The sequence below is a fragment of the Astyanax mexicanus genome, chromosome 5, assembly GCF_023375975.1.
Source record: "Astyanax mexicanus isolate ESR-SI-001 chromosome 5, AstMex3_surface, whole genome shotgun sequence".
In the NCBI taxonomy this organism is placed as follows: domain Eukaryota; kingdom Metazoa; phylum Chordata; class Actinopteri; order Characiformes; family Acestrorhamphidae; genus Astyanax; species Astyanax mexicanus.
Window position 1 is genome coordinate 53,569,919 of NC_064412.1, and position 20,934 is coordinate 53,590,852.

General features: G+C 39.4%; 1 protein-coding gene across 1 annotated transcript in view; it reads right to left on the reverse strand.

Moving 5' to 3' along the window:
- sema5bb (sema domain, seven thrombospondin repeats (type 1 and type 1-like), transmembrane domain (TM) and short cytoplasmic domain, (semaphorin) 5Bb) overlaps positions 1-20,934 on the reverse strand; it is a 74,206-nt gene that overhangs the window by 17,384 nt on the left and 35,888 nt on the right. The window contains exons 3-9 of the mRNA XM_022675399.2: positions 16,661-16,885; positions 15,857-15,956; positions 15,683-15,728; positions 7,794-7,856; positions 6,456-6,768; positions 5,534-5,819; positions 1,217-1,352 (exon numbers count right to left, since the gene is read on the reverse strand). Of these exons, the coding sequence (XP_022531120.2) occupies positions 1,217-1,352; positions 5,534-5,819; positions 6,456-6,768; positions 7,794-7,856; positions 15,683-15,728; positions 15,857-15,956; positions 16,661-16,844 (1,128 nt within the window). The 5' untranslated portion in view covers positions 16,845-16,885. The remainder of the gene's footprint in view (positions 1-1,216; positions 1,353-5,533; positions 5,820-6,455; positions 6,769-7,793; positions 7,857-15,682; positions 15,729-15,856; positions 15,957-16,660; positions 16,886-20,934) is intronic.

Here is a 20,934-nt window from a genome sequence, read left to right on the forward strand (position 1 = left end):
CAAGAAAGAAATGATAAGGAAAGTTAGAAATGTATGTATATCCTGAAGGACAAGCAGAGTGGCTGAGTTCCTAAAGTAATTCCCATTGGTCTATATAGTATCCCAGGTGGTTGCTATGATGTTGCAAAGCTACTTGATAGCTATGGTGTTGCTAAGTGGTTGCTTGCTAAGTTATCCAAGTTTGTTGCTATAGTGTTGCTAAAGTAATATGCAACTATAACTATTGCTCAGGTAGAAATGCAGATGAACTTGGATTATATTGGAATATTGGAAAGGAATGTTGTGGTACTGGGATGGTATTAGTGCAGAAATGTGTGATACAACATTATTATACAATGTTGGAGGTTCCATTGGTTGGAACAATAGGTCTTGGGCTTTGGACAAAGTTTTAGTTTGGGTCTATTTTCAAATTTAGTTTGGTACTTTGGGATGAAATTTAAGTGGAACACTGGGAGGGTCAATAGCACTAACAATTGTGATCTGACACTGGAATGGTCCAGTGTTAGACTTTAACTTGGGACACTTTTTGGACTGGATTTAAAGGCAGCACACTGTGATGGGAATAATATAGGAACTTTTGGACTGATTACTGAGAAAGAACATTGGGGCAAGACACAGACAAGACACTAGGGCAGGGGTGTCCAAACTACGGCCCGCGGGCCATTTGCGGCCCGTTTCCTTTTTTGGAGAGGCCCGCGAGGTATTTTAGAAATAGAATGAAAGTTGGCCCACTGTTTTTATAATGTGAGATTCAAAGTTTGAACGCTAGGTGTCAGAAACGGGCCAAAGAGTCTAAAAGTGGAGAGGGTGCGCATTTCTAGCGCAGAAAAACAGGGCAAAAGAGTCTAAAAGTGGAGAGGGTGCGCATTTCTAGCGCAGGAAAACGGGGCAAAAGAGTCTAAAAGCGGAGAGAGTGCGCATTTCTAGCGCAGAAAAACGGGCCAAAGAGTCTAAAAGCGGAGAGGGTGCGCATTTCTAGCGCAGGAAAACGGGGCAATAGAGTCTAAAAGCGGAGAGGGTGCGCATTTCTAGCGCAGAAAAACGGGCCAAAGAGTCTAAAAGCAGAGAGAGTGTGCATTTCTAGCGCAGAAAAACGGGCCAAAGAGTCTAAAAGCAGAGAGAGTGTGCATTTCTAGCGCAGAAAAACGGGCCAAAGAGTCAAAAAGCGGAGAGGGTGTATGCAAATTCTAAAAGCATTAATCTCTACTTTCTGTACCTGAAAGTTGGGGATGGGGTTAGGGGTGGACAGCCAGCTGGTCCGGGGGTTCTCCTGGTAGCGGAACGGTCCATTAAATGCTTGAGTGATGGCACTGAGGTTGAAGGCGCACACTGCAGATGCTGCAATGCTGTTACTGCCGGACAGACAGAGGAACAATATTGTTACAGACAGAAAATCTCATTTCACATTCACAGAGATTAGTAGAGCCGTCATAGCTTTAAACATTATGCCTTCAGCTACGGCTAAAAACATCCATTCACACAGGCAAGGTCAGCAAAAGGCTATATTAAAGCTTTCACTTATAATGAGACTGTATAACTGAGCTAAACTGAGCTAATCTGAAAAATCAATGCCCAAATCTCTGGTATGTGCAGGTCTGCTACTCCATCCAGCACTTAAATCAGGGTTAGAGTGAATATTAGACTTAATCTGCTGGAGATATTAATTGGATCCTACTTGCAGTGATCTGGACTGCTGGTTTAAATTCCACTCCTGTCTCTTAGCAACCTTCTATAGCAGAAGATGGACAATTCTGCTAACAGGAACATCCAGTTAAATCCACTAATACTACTAAAACCCAACCTTAGCTTTACTATATTATTATTTTAACACTAAGCGATTCATAGCCTGTTAAAGACACAGCCTGAGCATATTTATTTTCTTAAGATTTATACAAGCTTTCCTATGACTCTACCACAGTACCTGCTTACTGGAAAATTATCCCAAATATTGTCAGAATGCTCCTTTAGTCTGAAGGTTAGAATTAGAAACAGCCTTCCAGTCAATATTTGCAGCACATTTTTCTATTCCAAGCTAAAAAAAAAACATGCTCTGATGATGTGTGGCTGATGACATATTTTGAGAAGACCAGAATCGGCTACAATTATGTAAATTGGTATATTAAAAGACTTGATGTAGTTGAATGCCTAGAGTAAGATGCTGTTTGCAGTATTAAAACAGAATCTGATATGAATTTAGTCACTAAAATCACTTCTTGGCCGGCCTGCGTAGTAAAACCACTCCAAATGATCCAGAATGCAGCAGCACGTCTGGTCTTCAACCAACCAAAACGGGCACATGTCACCCCGCTGCTCATTGAGCTCCACTGGCTACCAGTTGATACAAGGTGATGACAGAACAGGCTCCTTCCTACCTGCACTCACTCCTGAAGGCTTACGCTACCTCCCGGCCGCTGCGCTCCTCCAATGAACGTCGCCTCGCTTTGCCAAACACTCACACAAAGCAATCCAGACTGTTCTCATACAGAGTTCCCCAATGGTGGAACAAACTACCTTCCACTACCAGATCAGGAGAATCTCTCGCTATCTTTAAGAGACTCCTGAAGACAGAGCTCTTCAAAGAGCACTTACTCTCCTAACACCTCTAACACACTAACTACTTCTAACCCCATTTCCTTCTTCCCCTCCTTCACTTCTCTATCCCTTTATTTCCCTTCGACCTCCTTTAAGCCCTATCTAAAAATGGGATATCTAAATTCCTATTACTTTTGTACTTCATTATTGTAAGTCGCTTTGGACAAAAGCGTCTGCCAAATGAAATGTAATGTAATGTAATGTAACGATTGGGACGGGTGCACTTTGCTAGATTCCCATCAGGACCACAATCATGTAGTTTGCCATACAAACAAACAAACAAACAAAAAAAACCCTCACACAGACAGAAATGATAATAATAATGATAATAATAAATAATAATGTATGTCTTGAAGGAAGCTGTATATCCTCTATCACTAGTGATGCCAAAACACAGGGAGACTAGTGAAGACTAGCACACGCCACCTCTAAAGCATGTGAAGTCAGCCATCGCCTCTTTTTGAACTGTTGGTGATGCAACATTGCCTAGTAGCATCACAGCGCTAACGAAAGCGCAGCGACTTGGTTCTGATACATCAGCTCACAGATGCAGCCTTGTGCTGATCGACATCACCCTAGGAATAATGAGGGGAAAAAGCGCCATCTACCCACTCAGAAAGAGAGCAAGGCCAGTTGTGCTCTCTCAGGGCTCTGGCAGCTGTACCAAATTAAAGGTTTTTGTCAATGTCACAAGTCTAAAAGACCTGGTGTTACGGTGTGGGGTCCAATTTCATAAAATGCCAGATTATCTTTGGTCTTCATTACAGACACTTTGACAGCCCAATGTCATGTTAATTAGCTCCTACCACCATCTAAATAGCTTGCCTTGTAGACACAGACGATAATCCATGGCCAGCCCTGATTGAAAATGCGTGGGATGCTATCTGATTTTGTTATTAACACTTCACCCCTACCACTGAGCTAATAAACACTTACTGTCCAGATAAGAAGCTTTTTCTTTACTAAAAAGGTGCCTAAAACATTTGCACAATACTCTATATCTGTCTTAATTATTTAATAAATTATTGTTTCTGGAAACAGTTACTGTATCTTCTTTCCAAATAGAACTGCAATCTGTATTTTTGTCTCATGATGAGTGCATGATCTACATCTTAAAGCTCTAAGAGAAAGGCATGCAGAGTTTTATCGGCAAAATTGATGGCATTGATGGCAAAATCCAGCCAATGATGGTTCACCAAAACTAGGCTTGCCTGTTTTTTTCTTGTTTCTGTTGGTCTATACAAAGCTTTGTAAAACAAAGAGTTCTGGACACACTGACATTGTTACAGAACAAAGCCTGGACTCCTGACCTGTCCAGAACATCTGTAGCCTCACCCTCAGTTCCTTCAATCCTTTTATTTTCACAGCCTCAATCTGTCTTTCTCTCTTGTCTCCAGCTTTATTCACTAACTCTGACCTGGCTAAACACAGACGCTCAGGCGGTTCAGAGATCGGAGGTTAAAGATAGGGCACAGAGGAGAGTGATGACTCATTTGATGACAATTTGACCCGAAATTCATCTTCACTACACAGATACAGAAACAGCCACTAGTCGGAGGAGAAAGTTTTCAGAGGAGAGTTTTCGCATTGCTGCTCAAGAACAGCCCATCACCTTCAGAATAAGTTGTGGGTATTTTTTAATTACCTGCATCACCGGCATTAAACAACTATGAAAATAATTACTGTCTGTCCCCCAAGGAGAATTCATTATTCCTCCCTGACTAAAAAAAAGAGGAGGAAAGCAGAGGCAGGGAAATATTAGTTGGATATGTCAAAGTTTTAAGCTTTATAAATTATGATTTGCTTGTTTACTAGTTATCAGAGAGACAGCCCTGCAGCTACCGAGACTTACTAAGCATCAACTCTCTAAACATGCAAAGGCTGCATGATTTAGAAAAAAATAAACTAACACGGCAATACATTTTTTCCTGCAATATAAATCTTAACCCTTTCAGACCTGAATTATGTTCCAGGGAGGTTAAAAAAATATGAGAAGGCTTATTTCTACCCGAAATGCACACAAAATAAAACAATACTATCCTAAAATAAAATCTACAGCTCTGCAAAAGAATAAGAGACCACTTCAGTTTCTGAGATTTTGCTATTTATATGTATATATTTCAGTAAAATGCACATTGTAGTTTAATTCTATAAACTTCAGACAATATTTCTCCCGAATTCCAAATAGAAATATTGTCATTTAGAGCATTTATTTTCAGAAAATGATAAATGGAAATAACAAAAAAGATGCAGAGCTTTCAGACCTCAAATAATGAAAAATAAAACTATAAAAATAAAAATATTTGAAAATCAATATTTGGTGGAATAGCCCTGATTTTAAATCTTTGCATCATGTTCTCCTCCACCAGTTTTACAGTTTTACTGCTTTTGGATAACTTTATGCCTTTACTCCTGGTGCAACAATTTAAGCAATTTAGCTTGGTTTTATGATGGCTTATGATCATCCATCTTCCTCTTGATTATATTCCAGAGGATTTCAATATGGTAAAATCAAAGACATGTATTATTTTTACTTTACTTAAATTACTTTTACTTTTTCCAGAGCTGAATATACTAATAAATCCAATAAACTTAATTTTTTTATTTTAATTCTTTATTTCTAAACATGATAAAAAGTGTTCTAAATGAAAAATAATTAGTAAAAATGAGCTTTGTATTGTATTTATAATCTATTCTGATGGACGACAGGTCTCAGTTAGTGTTCTGTGCAACAAAACATGTGTGCAAAGGCTTCTGGGTAAATTGTGGGGTGACTAAATATTTGCCAGAAATATGCTTATTCCAAAAGCACACTCATGCACAGAGAGCACTGGAAAAGTACTGGTTAATGTAATTTATTATCTTATTACTATCTTATACTATTACTACTATTACTATACTGTCCAGCTTTAGAGCAGTAAGAGGAAGATTGTGAACTCACACGTTGGTAGTGAAGACTCCGTAGATGATGTCCTGCTCAGGCAGGTAGAAGGTGCTCTGGAGCTCGTGGTAGTAGAAAGGCACGTCTCCAGAGCGCGAGCAGTTCAGCCTGGCCTTCATGAATGTCGTCCAGGTGTCCTCCAGCAGGAAACGGCCGCCAACATCATTCTGACAAACGCGGGCCACTCGTGAATACACGGCCTTCCCGCAGTCCTGCTCCACCGCCGTCTCCCGCAGGAAGAAATAGGTGAAGCGCCCGACCTCGTACGCAGAGACAAAGTGAGGCTCTGTGTGGAGAAACAGAGAATGAAGCAGAAATATTTTTTTGTATATTGCTATCTTAGCCTGCTGTATTCTTTATGTCTGATAAAATAATAATTAGTAGTAATCTCTATTTTTGGCAAAAAAAAAGGTATTCATGAGAAAGCAGTGAGCCAGAAAACACGTTTACTGATGCCAAGTCCTGCTGGAAAATGAAATACACATCTCTATGAAAAAAAAGTGAACCAACACCAACATTTGGAAATCAATGGAACCAGACAGAGTCTGGAGGAAGAGTGGATGAAGAGACACACAGTTAAAGCTGCTTAGGGTCTAGTGTGAAGTTTCCACCAATCAGTGATGGTTTAGAGAGACATGTCATCTGCTGGTGTTGATCCACTGTGTTTCATTATCAAGTCTAAAGTCAGTGCAGTTTTGTTTTCCCACAAAATCTTACAGCACTTCATGCTGAACCTCTGCTGACTCTAACTTTTATGCAGATGTCGATTTCATTTTCCAGCAGGACTTGGCACACTGTCCACACTGACAAAAGCACCAATTGGTCTTATATAACGTTCAAATTTTCTGAGATAATGATTTTTGGGTTTTTGATAAATAAACACTTAAATCACTCTTGTGTAATGAAGTGAAGCTCTGTGTACCGTTGAGCCATTTGGAGTTATACTGGGCAGTGCGGAGAGGTGGCAGGGTGCCCAGGCTGCGGTAGATGACCGGGTCGCGGCCGGAGAAATCGATGACAGTGGCGGCGTACAGTTCTCCGCTGTCCGTCAGCATGGCGGTGGAGTTGTGTTTGGGGTCGTACGGGCAGCGAGCCACTCCGTTAACTGAATCAGTGACTTGAGCAAGATCTGAAACGGGCCGGGAGGAGCAGACTGGGGAGAAGGCGTTCGTTCCACACGCAAAGAGACGAGAACCATTCAGGAGCAGAACACGAACGTAATTCTGACACTCGTCCTGAGAGAGAGAGAGAGAGAGAGAGAGAGAGAGAGTACATACAGTATATGTTTATTTATATACACACTAATCCAAAATGTCCAAATGAGTGGACCAGTGGACCAACACCAGCAGATGACATGTCTCTCCATCAAACCATCACTGATCATCAGTAAATTTTACATTTCATTTGTAAATGAAGGGAGCAGAATCTGGAGGAAGAGTGGAGAGACACACAGTCCGAACTGCTCGAGGTCTAGTGTGAAGTTTCCACCAATGAGTGATGGTTTGGAGAGACATGTCTGTCATCTGCTGCTGTTGATCCACTGTGTTTTATTATCAAGTCTAAAGTCAGTGCAGTTTTGTTTTCCCAGAAAATCTTGCAGCACTTAATGCTTCCCTCTGCTGATAACAACTTTTATCACACTGCCAAAGTACCAATTGGTCTTATATAATATTCAAATTTTCTGAGACACTGATTTTTGGGTTTTCGTTGGCTGTAAACCGCAATCATCAACAATAAAAGAAATAAACGCTTAAAATAGATCACTCTGTGTTTAATACATCTATATAATATGTGAGATTCACATTTTGAACTAAATTAATAAAATATAGTAACTTTTCAATGATATTCTGTTTTTTGGAGATGCACTAGTACATATAAAACATAACTTCTTTTGGCAGTATGCTAATTTAATTACACAGATAATTAAAAAAAAAGAAAAATGTCCTTGTGTGTCAGTAAACGTAAAAGTTTATACAGAAATAAATGTGTGTAAAATGTAGATTTGTTTGTGAAAGAGAAAGTGTAACACAAAGACAGATAATGTGAGAGAGAGAGAGAGAGAGAGAGAGAGAGAGAGAAAGAGAGAGAGAGAGAGAGAAAGACAAAGAAATAGAGAGAGGGAGAAGACAAAGGGGGAGAACCAGAATTACTGGGACTAGATCTTGATTAATGAAAATGATTAAAGTGGCGTTAGTAATGACTAAAATAGATCTTATTCCCAACCCCCCCCCCCCCCGACACCCCTTCACCTCTCTCTTACCTCTGTTTTTCCTTTACTCTGACAGGACCTCCGTGTGTCTTCATCCACCCCCCACTCTGCACCCTGCAACACACACACACACACACTATAGTTACAAAAGTGATCACAAAGTAATAATTTGGTGGACAAATCTCAAATGTAGTGGATCTGCAAATGCATTCTGAATATTGTATGAACCAGGTTTGTATGATGCTAATATGAGGTGCTGATGTGAGCATTTATTAACTACAATGCCTTCCAAAACGTTGAAATCATTTATATATGAAAACAACTTTACATTATAAGTTCCAAACATTACATTAAACATTATATACAACATAATCAAATATTTCACGCCATGCCTAATACCAGGGGGTGATAAAAAACCCGCCCCCACCACTGAATTGAGCTGTGGAACTGTGTTCCCTGGATGGTGGTGCTCCACCCAATACTTATGGGGTGAGTTGGGGATGAGGTAAAGTTTTGATCATCCAACATTATGACCTCATTTTGTCACTGAATGCAATCAAATCACTACAACACTCCAAAACCCATTAAAAATATTTGTTTGGACAGTAGAGAGAGACGCTACAACAAAAGGTAATGCCCCATTACGTCCCATCAGCTTCCGGGGTCCTCTCTCTTTGGGTGGGTAGATGGCGCTTTTTCCTCTCATCACTCCCAGGGTGATGTGGATCAGCACAAGGCATCTGTGAGCTGATGTATCAGAACCGAGTCACTGCGATTTCCTCCGAGTGAGCTGTGATGCTACTCGGCAATGATACAGCATCAGCAACAGTTCAAAAAGAGGCGGAGTCTGACTTCACATTTGTTGGAGGAGGCATATGCTAGTCTACACCCTCCATGTGTCGAGGCATCATCTGTGATGAGGATAAACAGCTGTGTATCAGTGGAATGTGTGGGGTATTTGGCCTAGCTAAATTAAGAGAATACGGGAAAAAAAACTATTTATTCTAAAATATTATAGAACATTAAACTACGAAAAAAAAATAATAATAATAATAAAGACTTTTGACAAACTGTGCCGGGGCCACAATACAATGGAACAATAGATGGATTCATGGTGGTTAATGATGGTTCTGATGGTTTTCAGCTTGTCCAGAAATGCTTGTGCAAAGCGTAAATTTACACTTCTCAACTGTAGGGGGAGCCCAGGAGCAAGAAATATCAATTTCCATGTAATCATGTTTGCCAATCTGAGATATTGTTCCACATGTAAGTATACTCTCTGTGATCAATGAGTTTAAGCCTCACTGTAAGTGTAAGGGTGCTGTTAGGGTTTAAAGCACATTGGCAAGTTTCCAGTGTTTTAATTGGAACAAAGAGAAGCTGATTGGGAGGTTTTTGCAGCTCAGTAAGAGGATGAGTCAGAGGTCTGAACACAGCGAATCATCACTTCTGGAAGGAGTTACAGCCGTACAGAGTGCTCTGACAGGGCAGGCCTCTCCGCTGCATGCGTATTCTACAGCACAGATCACTGCCTCTCCTGCTCTAAAGATGCCAAACACAGCAGATTCATCACAGCCAATCAGATGATGCTTGTGAGTGTGTGTGTATGTGTGCCTGTGTAAGTGTGTGTTTGTGTGAGAGCGAGAGTAAATCAATATTTGCATTTTGAATGCATACACATGCTTTTCAGTGATAATGAACATTATATGATAAGACACAAAGGACCCTCAGGTTAAACAATGCAACATCTTCAGCCACATCCCTATCTCTCCTGATTAAATGAACAAGGGCATCTCTCTCAGATGACAATGCCCTTTACCTGCTGTGCTAAGCAGGTACATTGTGATTGGCTGAAAGACATTCTAGGAGTATCAATCAGACTATAAGGCACATTGAATTATAAGGCGCACTATCAGTGAACGTCTATTTTCTCGTCTATTTTCAAGGGACACTAGTAAGGATGCCTACATGGAAGTGAGCAAGGGTGTCACCATGTTTCCCTTCTAATGGAGAAGCTGGGGGGAGCGCCTACATAAGCAAAACTGTAATTCTTAAAAAAACATTTTCCTTCAAAATCAAACGAATGCTGGATGTTAATCTACACAGATTTCCTTTTGAAAACTCCTTCAGCTCCTATCTGGGTGAGTAAAGCGCTTTTGTTTATTTACAGTAAGCTTAGATTTCCTCTAAGGGTGAGTTTTCAGTGAAGTTTCTCCAGCACTAAGGCTGGGTGCAGCAGCATTAGCATTAGCCGCTAACCGCAGAGCTAGCGGGATGTAAATGCCACCTGATAGTGCTAGACTGAGGGACCCTGAGTGTTCCGGTAGCTTGTTTAAAATGGCAAACACGCAGACTACAGTCTAATATACTCTTCTCTGAATGGTGAAAAAGCTAGTGCTGTCGCTAGCGGCTAATGCTAATGCTGCTGCAACCCGCCTTAGTGCTGGAGAAACTTCACTGAAATACCATAGTTCCATTATCACTGTTTACTGAAAGATTTTGATTTAAAGAGGACGGGAAAATATGATCTGTTTGGTTATAAACACTCCATTGCTGCTCTGTTTGTAGCTGTGCTGTTTGGTTCCGTTGCTAGGTTACCTGTATGCGGCGGACTAATACATAGGGAGCTTCGGTTTCAGTGCATTACCGGCTGATAATGGCACTCACAGAACGCCTCTCAGCCAATCACACTGCAGAGTTGGAACTAACCAACAATAAATGTGACTGGGACATGCATAGTCTATCCGTTTAATAACTGTAATAAAATTGCATGATTAAATTTAAAACCAATGGCTGCAAAATATTAAAACAAAACAAATATTTTATGTATTGGTGAAACTCAGCCATCTTTGTTTCTTTAATACTTTTTTCAGCCCTAATAAGTAAAGCAACATGTGGAAAAAGAAACGTGCAGGTTCACAGCGACGCGGAATGGCACATGCAGACGTGGCCCGACAGTGGAGAAGGGGCTATTGATTCCTCTCAGTCCCCCAGTTTATATTCCGCTCTGGTCCTGAACTGGGCAGTCTCTGTTCAGCAAAATCAATTTATCATTGCTCTCTAAAGCAGCTGAAGCCTGTCTGTGTGCTGAATGGAGGAAAGAGCGATGGAGCTTTACGCTGGCTGAGGGCAGGGGTTAGGGGTTAGGGTGAATTTATACTGATTATCATCTGCCCTGGGGGAAGCTTTACAACACTGAAAACAATCAAAGGGCCAGACACTGATAAGCACTTATAAACTAAGACAAATACACACACTCACACACATACACACACACACACACACACACACAAACCATTTCCCCAAGTCTCAGTCTGATTACAGCAATCTTATCAGAGCCATTAGAGTCTGGTTTCAGGCCCCAAATCTGGAGGGAACAGTCTGAGCAGACACGCAAAGGTCAAAAACGTTACGTTTTTAATTTAAAAAACTAAAACAAAGACAAGCCTTTGTTAATTCTAATGAATCATTCATGTTTATTGGCTTAAATTAACTGATTGATGAATAAATAAACATATAATGTATGAAGGAACTATGAATGAACACATAAGGAATCATGTAATAACTTAAAACTGTTCAACAAACCAAAATACTCTGTAAAACATTTAGGTGTTCTTATCTGGGGAGCTGTTAACTCTGATGAACTTATCCTGTGCAACAGAAGTAAGTCTTGCTCTTCCTTTCCTAAAAAAAAGTTTTTTTTCTTTACTTAGTTGAGTAGTTCTCACCATAATCTGAATTAGGACATTACTCAAATAGAGCTATTCACTGTATACCTGTAACTCTACCTCTTCACTACTTTACAACTGATTCTCTCAAACCTTAAAATTAAGAGATAAGAAATTCAAGTAATTAACTCTTGATGAGTTCAGCACAGCTGTTAACTAAAAGCCTGAATTCCAGGTGACTCTACCTCATAAAGCTGACTGAGAAAATCCAGAAGAGATGTGTAAAGCTGTCATCTAAGGAAGAGGTGCTACTTAAAAAAACCCAACATAAAATATAAAACATATTCTGGTTTGTTTTAAACACTTTTTTGCTAAATAATTCCATATGTTTTTTATTTTTATTTTAATAGTTTGGATAATTTTAGTATTATCTATAAATGTAAATGAGTGGGTATGTCAACTTTATTTGCACTTCTCACTTCTTATGATAGTTTTTTTTTTAGGATATTAAATACTTTACATTTTCCTCCTGCCCTGCCTCTAAACCCATACATCACCTAGTGCACGTACCAAACTACCCCTCGTATATTTTTAAGTCTTTTTCTAATTTTAGCTGAGGGAGGAGTCAGCAAAAGTCAGGAGGCTTAGTGCCCATTTAATTGTCAGTATACGTACTTTTAATTCTGGTATGTAAAACTTCTCGCACATGCTTTAAAATATTCCTGTAGATATTTCCCTATATAAATATTACATACAGAATAAAAAAATAGAACACAGAACATTTACAAAAGACTGTGATTTTTTTCTAATGAAATCTTGTGACTTTTTGTGTTTTTTTTCTGCAGAAAGCCATTATCCCAGCAGTTCATAATCCTAGTCCCCATGAATTCCACACATGACTCCAGCACACAAAGGGCTTTAATACAGCTTTGAGCTTCTGCATTATTTTGTAGCCGACATTCCCAAAAGAGGAGCTCCAGATCTGGGGAAAATATGAAGGGACAAAAAAATCACTGCTGGTGCTCAAAAAGTTAAACAAAACAGAATATAAAATAGCAGCTTTATTCATATAATACATGAATAACTGCCCATTTTATTTAAACATTTTTTTATGACTTTAGGACAGTAATTTTCGCTCATTAAATGTTTAAATCTGTTTGATCACCCCTGGTCAAAATATCAAATTATCAAATATTGTAAATAGCTGATGATAGAAGACGGATTAACTAGATTGAATGATTATAAAGTTGTTTAGAGAATAGATAATAGATAAGACAATTAAGAAAAATATTTTTATTTAAATTAATTATATATATATATATTTATTAAATCATAACATACTGGATAACTGGTTCCTTAATATGCTGGCTGTAGACTTAAAACAAGAGTTTTTTTTATTTATTTATTTTAGCCTTGTTTTTACTGCTCACTTTGAACAAAACTGTTTGGCAATGCTGTATGCATTAATTGCATTAATTAACAGCACTTATGACAGAATGTTTTAACTAATTATTAATTGACACTAATTGAGACATTATTCATTTTAGTTTTTTTTAATAAATGTTTTAATTTATTATTATTTACAACATTCTTATGTATTAAATTTTAGTAATGTTAAATATTATCCTAACTAGTGTCAATTAATAATTAGTTTATTATTAATTAATAATTAATATTCAAATGCATTAAATATATATTTTTTTTAGTTTAGTTTTTTTTTTTTTTTTTTTTTTTCTGCCAATATCGTTACGATTCTAAAGTAATGTCTTTCATCCATCATCAGTGAAATAATCTTAATTAATCTCTCCGTCCTGATAAGAGCCACACACAGAGCCAGTCTGGCTAGTCATCAAGCGGCCATCAGCCGAGGTCAGAGATCTGCTGTCTGTCTGCAGACGTTCAGAGGGGTTCTGTTTTCAGTCCACGACACTCACCTTCTACACTCATCACTCTCTTCCAAACCCCCCTCTCCCACCCATTCTGTTTCTCCTACATACAAAATGTTTCATATTTTTAATGCAGAATATATATATAATGTATATATATATGTGTGTATGTGTATGCGTATATATATAAACACAGAGAATCTGAACAGACCTAGTATCTTACAATCAACGCTGTAGGAAACACAGCAGAGAGACAAGCTTGCAGAAGGACTGAGACTGAAATCATTTACAGTGCACAGGAGATGTCTGGGGATGCGTGCGAGTCTGAGACTCAGAGACAGACAGGGCGAGGGGTTAGGGTCAAAGGTCAGGCTTGTGGACATGGTCAGGAGGTCATTCTACATCACTGACATTTTGACAGGCAGTTGAGAAATTGAGAGCAGAGAGAGAAAAAGAGAGAGAGAGAGGGATTCACAACCACACTGTCCCTCAAATAACAGCAAAACCCACTGCTGCTACAACTGCTCACACACATGAGTTCCAAACATCTTTACACAACAAAACTGTTTTCCTATTATCCAGTGTTGCTTTTACCACTCACAAATATGTAATATTGAATCATTTCCCTCAATAAATAAATGGCCAAGTATACGATTTTTATCTAATTTGTTTAACTGGGTCCTTTTGATCTACTTTTAAGATTACTGTGAAAATATAATGATGTTTTAGGTCATATTTATGTAGAAATATAAAGAATTCTGGGCCAACAGAATTGCTCCCAAATGGCTTGAAATAAAAGACTTCTATTGGCTTACATTAAAAGTCAAAAAGGGATTTTTGTCCCCCATTTTCTCCCATATTTACACAACCAATTACCCAACCCACTCATTAGAACTCCCCCTATCCCTAGTGATGCCCCAACACCAGGATGGTGAAGACTAGCACATGTCTCCTTCGACACGTCAGGCCACCGCCTCTTTTCGTATGACTTCGATATATATGCTCACAGACGCCTCGGCTGATCGATATCACCCTTTGGATTGATGTGGGGGGAGAGCACCCTCTACCCACCAGAGACAGCAAGGCCAACTGTGCTCTCTCGGGGCTCCGGTAGTCGATGGTAAGCTACATAAACGGGATTCGGACCAGCTAGCTCCTGATCATAGTGTCAGCGCTTAGACACTGACTTTTAGGTTTTCATTGGCCGTAAGTCATAATCATCAACAATAAAATAAATAAAGGCTTTAAATAGAACACTCTGTGTGTAATATATCTATATAATATATGAGTTTCACATTTTAAACTGAATTACTGAAATAAAGTAACTTTTCAATGATATTCTAATTATTTTTTTTAGATACACCTGTACGCGATACAGAAGAACCCCGGGCATGATCTAAACTACAAAACTACAAAGTACTCCACAGTGTTAACAGCTCTTGTAACTATTTTAGTAATCTGAAGGGTAGGTCATCTTGCAGAACAAAAAAGAAGCAAAAGAAAAGAAAAGGCAAGATAAGTGTATTTATATAGCGACTTTCATTCACAGCAGGAGGAGAAGAAACTGTGACTTGTTCTCTGCCAAGTCGAGATTTCCCACGATGGTATTTCAGTACCACTTTAAAACAAGACTACCTTTATAAAGGGTTTATAAATGGTTTACAATTAGTTTATTAATGGTCACTAATTAGGTTGTAAATGCCTTAAAAATCATTAATAATCAGTTCTAACACATACGTAGAAAGGGCAACAATGACCTGTTGTTTGCCAAAAAGTGAACCCACAGCCATCTACATTGTAGCCCTTTTTATGTATGTGTTACAACTGATTATTAATGATTTTTAAGGCATTTACAACCTAATTAGTAACCATTAATAAACTAATTGTAAACCATTTATAAACCCTTTATAAAAGTAGTCTTATTTTAAAGTGGTACCGGTATTTCTAAAAGTATGATTGGTATTTGATATCTGATTGGTATTTGTCAGTAGTTGGTATTTCAGTATTTGATGTTTGCTGTTTTGGCACTAATAATACGAACAGTTCCTTGTAGATCTGAACATGGGGAATAAATATTCTGATTCTGAGCATCAGAAAGAGCAAAGATGATGAAGAACATCAGGCTCACACACTCCTGTCTGATCTATACCAAAGAACTGGCACTCCAACACACACACACAGATGTCTGCCCAGCTGTGGGTTTTAAGTGTGTATCTCTGTGTGTGTGTGTGTGTGTGTGTGTGTGTGTGTGTGTGTGAGAGCAATCGGGAACAGGTGAAAACACTTAAAAAGGTGTGTGTGTGTGTGTGCCTGGAATTAGATGAAATGGAGTGTGTGTGTGTATGTGTGTATGTGTGTGAGATAGAGAGAACGTTACTCAGCTTACCTGTAATAGAGAGAGATCAGTCAGATTCAGTCTGAACAGATAGTTTCTATAGACACAGAGAGAGATCAAAGAAAGAAAATATCAGAACACAGACATTTTTGATTTGTGTGTGAGTGTGTGTGTGTATGGTGTGTGTGTGTGTGTGTGTGTGCATTCTTGCGTTAGTTGCGTTACCTGGCCCCCACTATCAGCTGGCTCCTGCTGAGGTCCACAGTGAGCTGGGAATAATCATACACTTCAGACATCGAAAAGGATGAGAGCCAGGGGGTCAAAGCTACAGAGAGAAAGATGTGTTAATAAATAATAATAATAATAATAATAATAATAATAATAATAATAATAATAATAATATTAGTGTAGAATTATTATGTATTAATATAGAAAATAGGCATTATAAAGTAGCATTATGCAAGAATTGCTATTTCTCACTCTTGGGCTCCCCTCTAGAATCAGGAATTGTAATTGAGTAACAGCCACAATACATGTTGTACACATGCATTTCTGGACAAGCTGTCAAGATACAGAGCCATTGTGGACTGATCCATCTGCTTTATGGATTGAAATTCTTTTCAATCCAAGGTGCACCAAAATTATAATTTTTTGCATGAAACTTAATGACAACATTATTGTCTTGACTAGCAGACGTAACAACAAAACACAATACTTTAACTAACCATTAAATTACTTCAGCTGTGCTACTCTGGGCACAGGTATACCTCACCATTGCAATTTTAGTGATATATTTACCTCAGCAGTGCTTTTCCCATAATAAATGTACCTCAGCAGTGCAATTTTAATCATACATATACCTCAGCAGTGCTATTTCTTTAAAATTTTACCTCAGCAGTGCTACTCAGCAGTGCTGTTTTTGAAGTTTGGTGCATCCATATCAAAAATCCTGATTATGAAGTGATACAGAGAAAAGAGAAAGAAAGGACAGAGAAACTCTGAGTGTGTATTAAAATCTCTTTGACTGACCTGTATAGGATGTAACCGGATGCTCCTTCCTGCTGCACTGCTGAGAGCGGGAGGGCAGCGGGTCAGGGTTCGCGGTCGGGTTCACGTGGAGGGGAGGATTCTGGGACATAATGAGTGGCAGGGAGAGGAGGAGGCAGATAAAGGGTCCAGGAGAAGGCAGGGGCAACACAGGCATGGTTACCATGGCAACCACACCCTCACCTCAACACGGTGGACAGCACACACCTGGGGCGAAAACAGCGGGACAACACACAGTTAGGCATGCCAGCTTCCTTAACCTATATTGAAGGTTGTGTGTCGTGAAAACCATATGTATAACCATATGTTTTATACTCCAGCACTACTTACTGGTGTTCCAGTTCAATTTTCCTTCTTAAAACTTGGAAATTCCAAATTTCCGCAGCAACTAATCGATTAAATATGATTAATAAAATTGTTGGAAACTAATTTAACAATTGATTAGTTGGGGGATTGGCGGCCTATCCAGGGTGTATACTGAATTCCGCCAGATGCCGGCTAGGACAGGCTCCAGCCCCCCCGCGACACTTGATGGATAAAGCGGTTGACGATGAATGATTAATTGGGTCCACTTATATTCAACAGTTAATATGGCAGTCATGCTTGATTTGTTTATGCAGCCAAATAAAAATGTCTGTTTTTTTTTTTTTATGACGCAGTATTTTCTAAAGTAGAATCTGCTAAAAGTCTTTTGCTTACACACTGGTCGCTACACCATGGAGCATATGCTATTCAGCAGGGGTGTCCAAACTACGGCCCGCGGGTCATTTGTGGCCCGTTTCCTTTTTTGGAGCGGCCCGCGAGGTATTTTAGAAATAGGATGAAAGTTGGCCCGCTGTTAAGCAGGTTTTTATAATGTGAGATTCAAAGTTTGAACGCTAGGTGTCAGAAACGGGCCAAAGAGTCGGAGAGAGTGCGCATTTCTAGCGCAGAAAATCGGGGCCAAAGAGTCTAAAAGCGGAGAAGGTGCGCATTTCTAGCACAGAAAATCGGGGCCAAAGAGTCTAAAAGCAGAGAGGGTGCGCATTTCTAGCGCAGAAAAATCGGGGCCAAAGAGTCTAAAAGCGGAGAAGGTGCGCATTTCTAGCACAGAAAATCGGGGCCAAAGAGTCTAAAAGCAGAGAGGGTGCACATTTCTAGCGCAGAAAAATCGGGGCCAAAGAGTCTAAAAGCGGAGAAGGTGTGCATTTCTAGCACAGAAAATCGGGGCCAAAGAGTCTAAAAGCGGAGAGAGTGCGCATTTCTAGCACAGAAAATCGGGGCCAAAGAGTCTAAAAGCAGAGAGGGTGCGCATTTCTAGCGCAGAAAAACGGGCCAAAGAGTCTAAAAGTTGCCGTAATTAAGGAGTTTTATATTAAGAGACATCATGAAATGAAACATCAATTTGAAAAATCTTAGTTTACACAACACTGTCAAAGATAAAGATAGTTAGTCAAGTAAAATGGTGTGTAAATGAAATAATCAGGAAAAAAGTGTTATTTAAAGTGGTATATTTCATTATTTGTTTTATTACAGAGTCTGTGGCCCGTGACTTCAAATATATTTCTCCTTCTGGCCCCCAACAAAAAAAGTTTGGAAACCCCTGCTATACAGTATATAATGAAGGAGTTAATGAGTAAACCATAAACATAACTATATGTGTGTCAATTGAATTGTCTATTTTGAATCAATTTTACAATGGACAACAACAGTATATTACATAGTTCTAGAAACCACATTGCTTAACATACACTAAAAGCACAGGAGCTTTAAGGGTTCTTCAGTAAGTATAATGACTCTTAAAGGACTATGTTGCTGCTTAAATGGTTATTAGTCTAAAGTTGTTTATCCAACTGGTGGGAAACCTTTTGATTCTGATTCTTTAAACTAAACCAGCAAACTAGTTAAATAACTCTTTTTGTTCAGTACTATATAGAACCCCTTTAGCTGAGAGTGTATTTGACTTTACTTAATAACTCAGCACAGTTTGAGTGATGATTCCGGCACGCAGAGACTAATGCACAGTAAAGAGCAACCGTGCAGAGATGCGAAACTAATGTGCCTATTTATTTCTGTCAGCTCTTACCCAAACAAAGTTTATTCAATTACAGGCTGGGTATTTATTAGGTGGGCGATGTACAGGCCGGCGGTGCTAGAAATCAATAGCTCTCTGTAGCGCTCAGGCTCCAGAGCTTCAGCTAAAAGCTAGTAATGATTCCGGTTGGTGTTTGACAGCGTAGCGGGATCCTGACAGGTGAAATATACACACTTAACAGGTACACACACAGATTATTTTTCATACAGGGTTTATGAATGGTTCCTACATTCACTGGCAGCCAAACAGCACTGCTCAGATGAACATATATAAATACACTTGTGGTAAAAACTTTACATACCGTATTTTTCGGGCTATAAGGCGCACTTAAAATACTTATTTTTTCCCAAAAATCGTCATTGCGCCTTATAATGCAGTGCGCCTTGTGTATGGATTTTGCTTGTGTTTACTGACCTCGATTTTTATGTGGTACACGGTGCTCTGTTGTGCAGAATTCCTCACCCACGCCAGAAAAAGATCCCCCTCTTGGGCTAGCGCGCGGTTACCTTTGACTGCCGTACTGCCTCTCGGCTGTGGCTCAGGGTAGCTAGTTTCCACTGTAGCTCCGTGGCCAGAACAAGGTGCCGGTAAACTTTCCTTTCCACCCGTTCTGGGGTAATAGCACAAACTGTTTCTTTTTAGCGCCCACTTCTAAGTAAAGTTAACCTCTTAACACGCGCTGGCCCACCGGCGGGCCAGAAATATTTAATATTTCATAACTGGCTGTGTTTCTGAATAGTTATGAACAGTTACAGGTTCAATATAGACATCCAATATACCATTTTAAAGCTTAGAATCTCTGCTTTTGAGCTATTTAGCCTATTTAGCGGAATATCCTTTCAGAAAATAAACATTTAGGGCGAAATATGCCTTGGTTATGATTTTAATAATTCATAACTCTCATATTTGCCTTTATCGTTCGTCCATATTTCATCGAATGCGGTCATGTCATACACCATTCGAACCGTCTGGCTCTCCGGATTCCAGAACTGTGCTTTTACTGTAGGATGTATGTTTCATGAATTAGAGCTGCGTCAGAGCGCATGTTTCCAGTAATAAAAGGCTCTCCTTTTGTCCTGGGGTAACCTCCGGTCACTGCCGCCACCCCCCGAACACACACCCGCGCTCAGCCACAGGTCCTACCTTCAAAACGCGTCCAGACTAAAGAGAATCCATCAATCCAGTCTCCTGTAATCCACAGTTATATCCAAACAGCGCTGGAAATCACTTCATCCAGAAATGAAACTTATCCAATCTTTATCTCTGTTTTAAAACCGTTTTATTCACCGAATTCGGCACAACACGCTATTATAGTCAGAAGCCTCGCGGAGTAATGCGGTACTTGCTGTGCTTCAACATAATATTATGGTCTGTCGGAGCGTTGCGGCTACCGTTGTCAGGAGCCTCGCGGAGTAATACGTACTTGCTGTGCTTCAACATAATATTATGGTCTGTCGGAGCGTTGCGGCTACCGTTGTCAGGAGCGTCGCGGAGTAATACGTACTTGCTGTGCTTGTTGATTTATTGCTCAGAGATGTTGTTATTTTTCACAGATATTGTGAAGGATTTATTGCTCAGAGTTATTGTTACTGATATAAATAAAGTTTCATTTAGTGCGCCTTATAATCCAGTGCGCCTTGTGTATGGACTAACACTAAAAATAGACCGTTCACTCATCGTGCGCCTTATAATACGGTGCACCTTATAGTCCGAAAAATACGGTACTCTCAGCGTGGACACGAATTTCAAGGTATTGTTGGACTTGAATGTTTTCTTTTAGCTGTGTTTTTTCAGGAGTGGAATATGAACTATATTGACAGAATACTGGAACAGTGGTAATGTGGTTACTGGCACTGTGGCACACTGTTGTCCAATAGAATTCTGCAGATTTATCCTGATTTTTTGGAGTATCTGTTTCTACTGTGTAGGTGAGGCTTTCTACTAGATTTCTACTAGATACTGGAGCCTTTCTTTGTGGCTTTGATTGCATTCAGAACCAAGATTAAAGTCAGCATATATCCCCAACTTCCCAACTCATGCCAAATGATCCAAGTATTGGATGAAGCTACATCATTCCAGAGAACACAGTTCCACTGCTTCACAGCTTGATACTGGGGAGGGGGGGTATTAAACATAAGTGTCAGTGATATTAATTAATGAGTATAGTTAACACTTATATAGC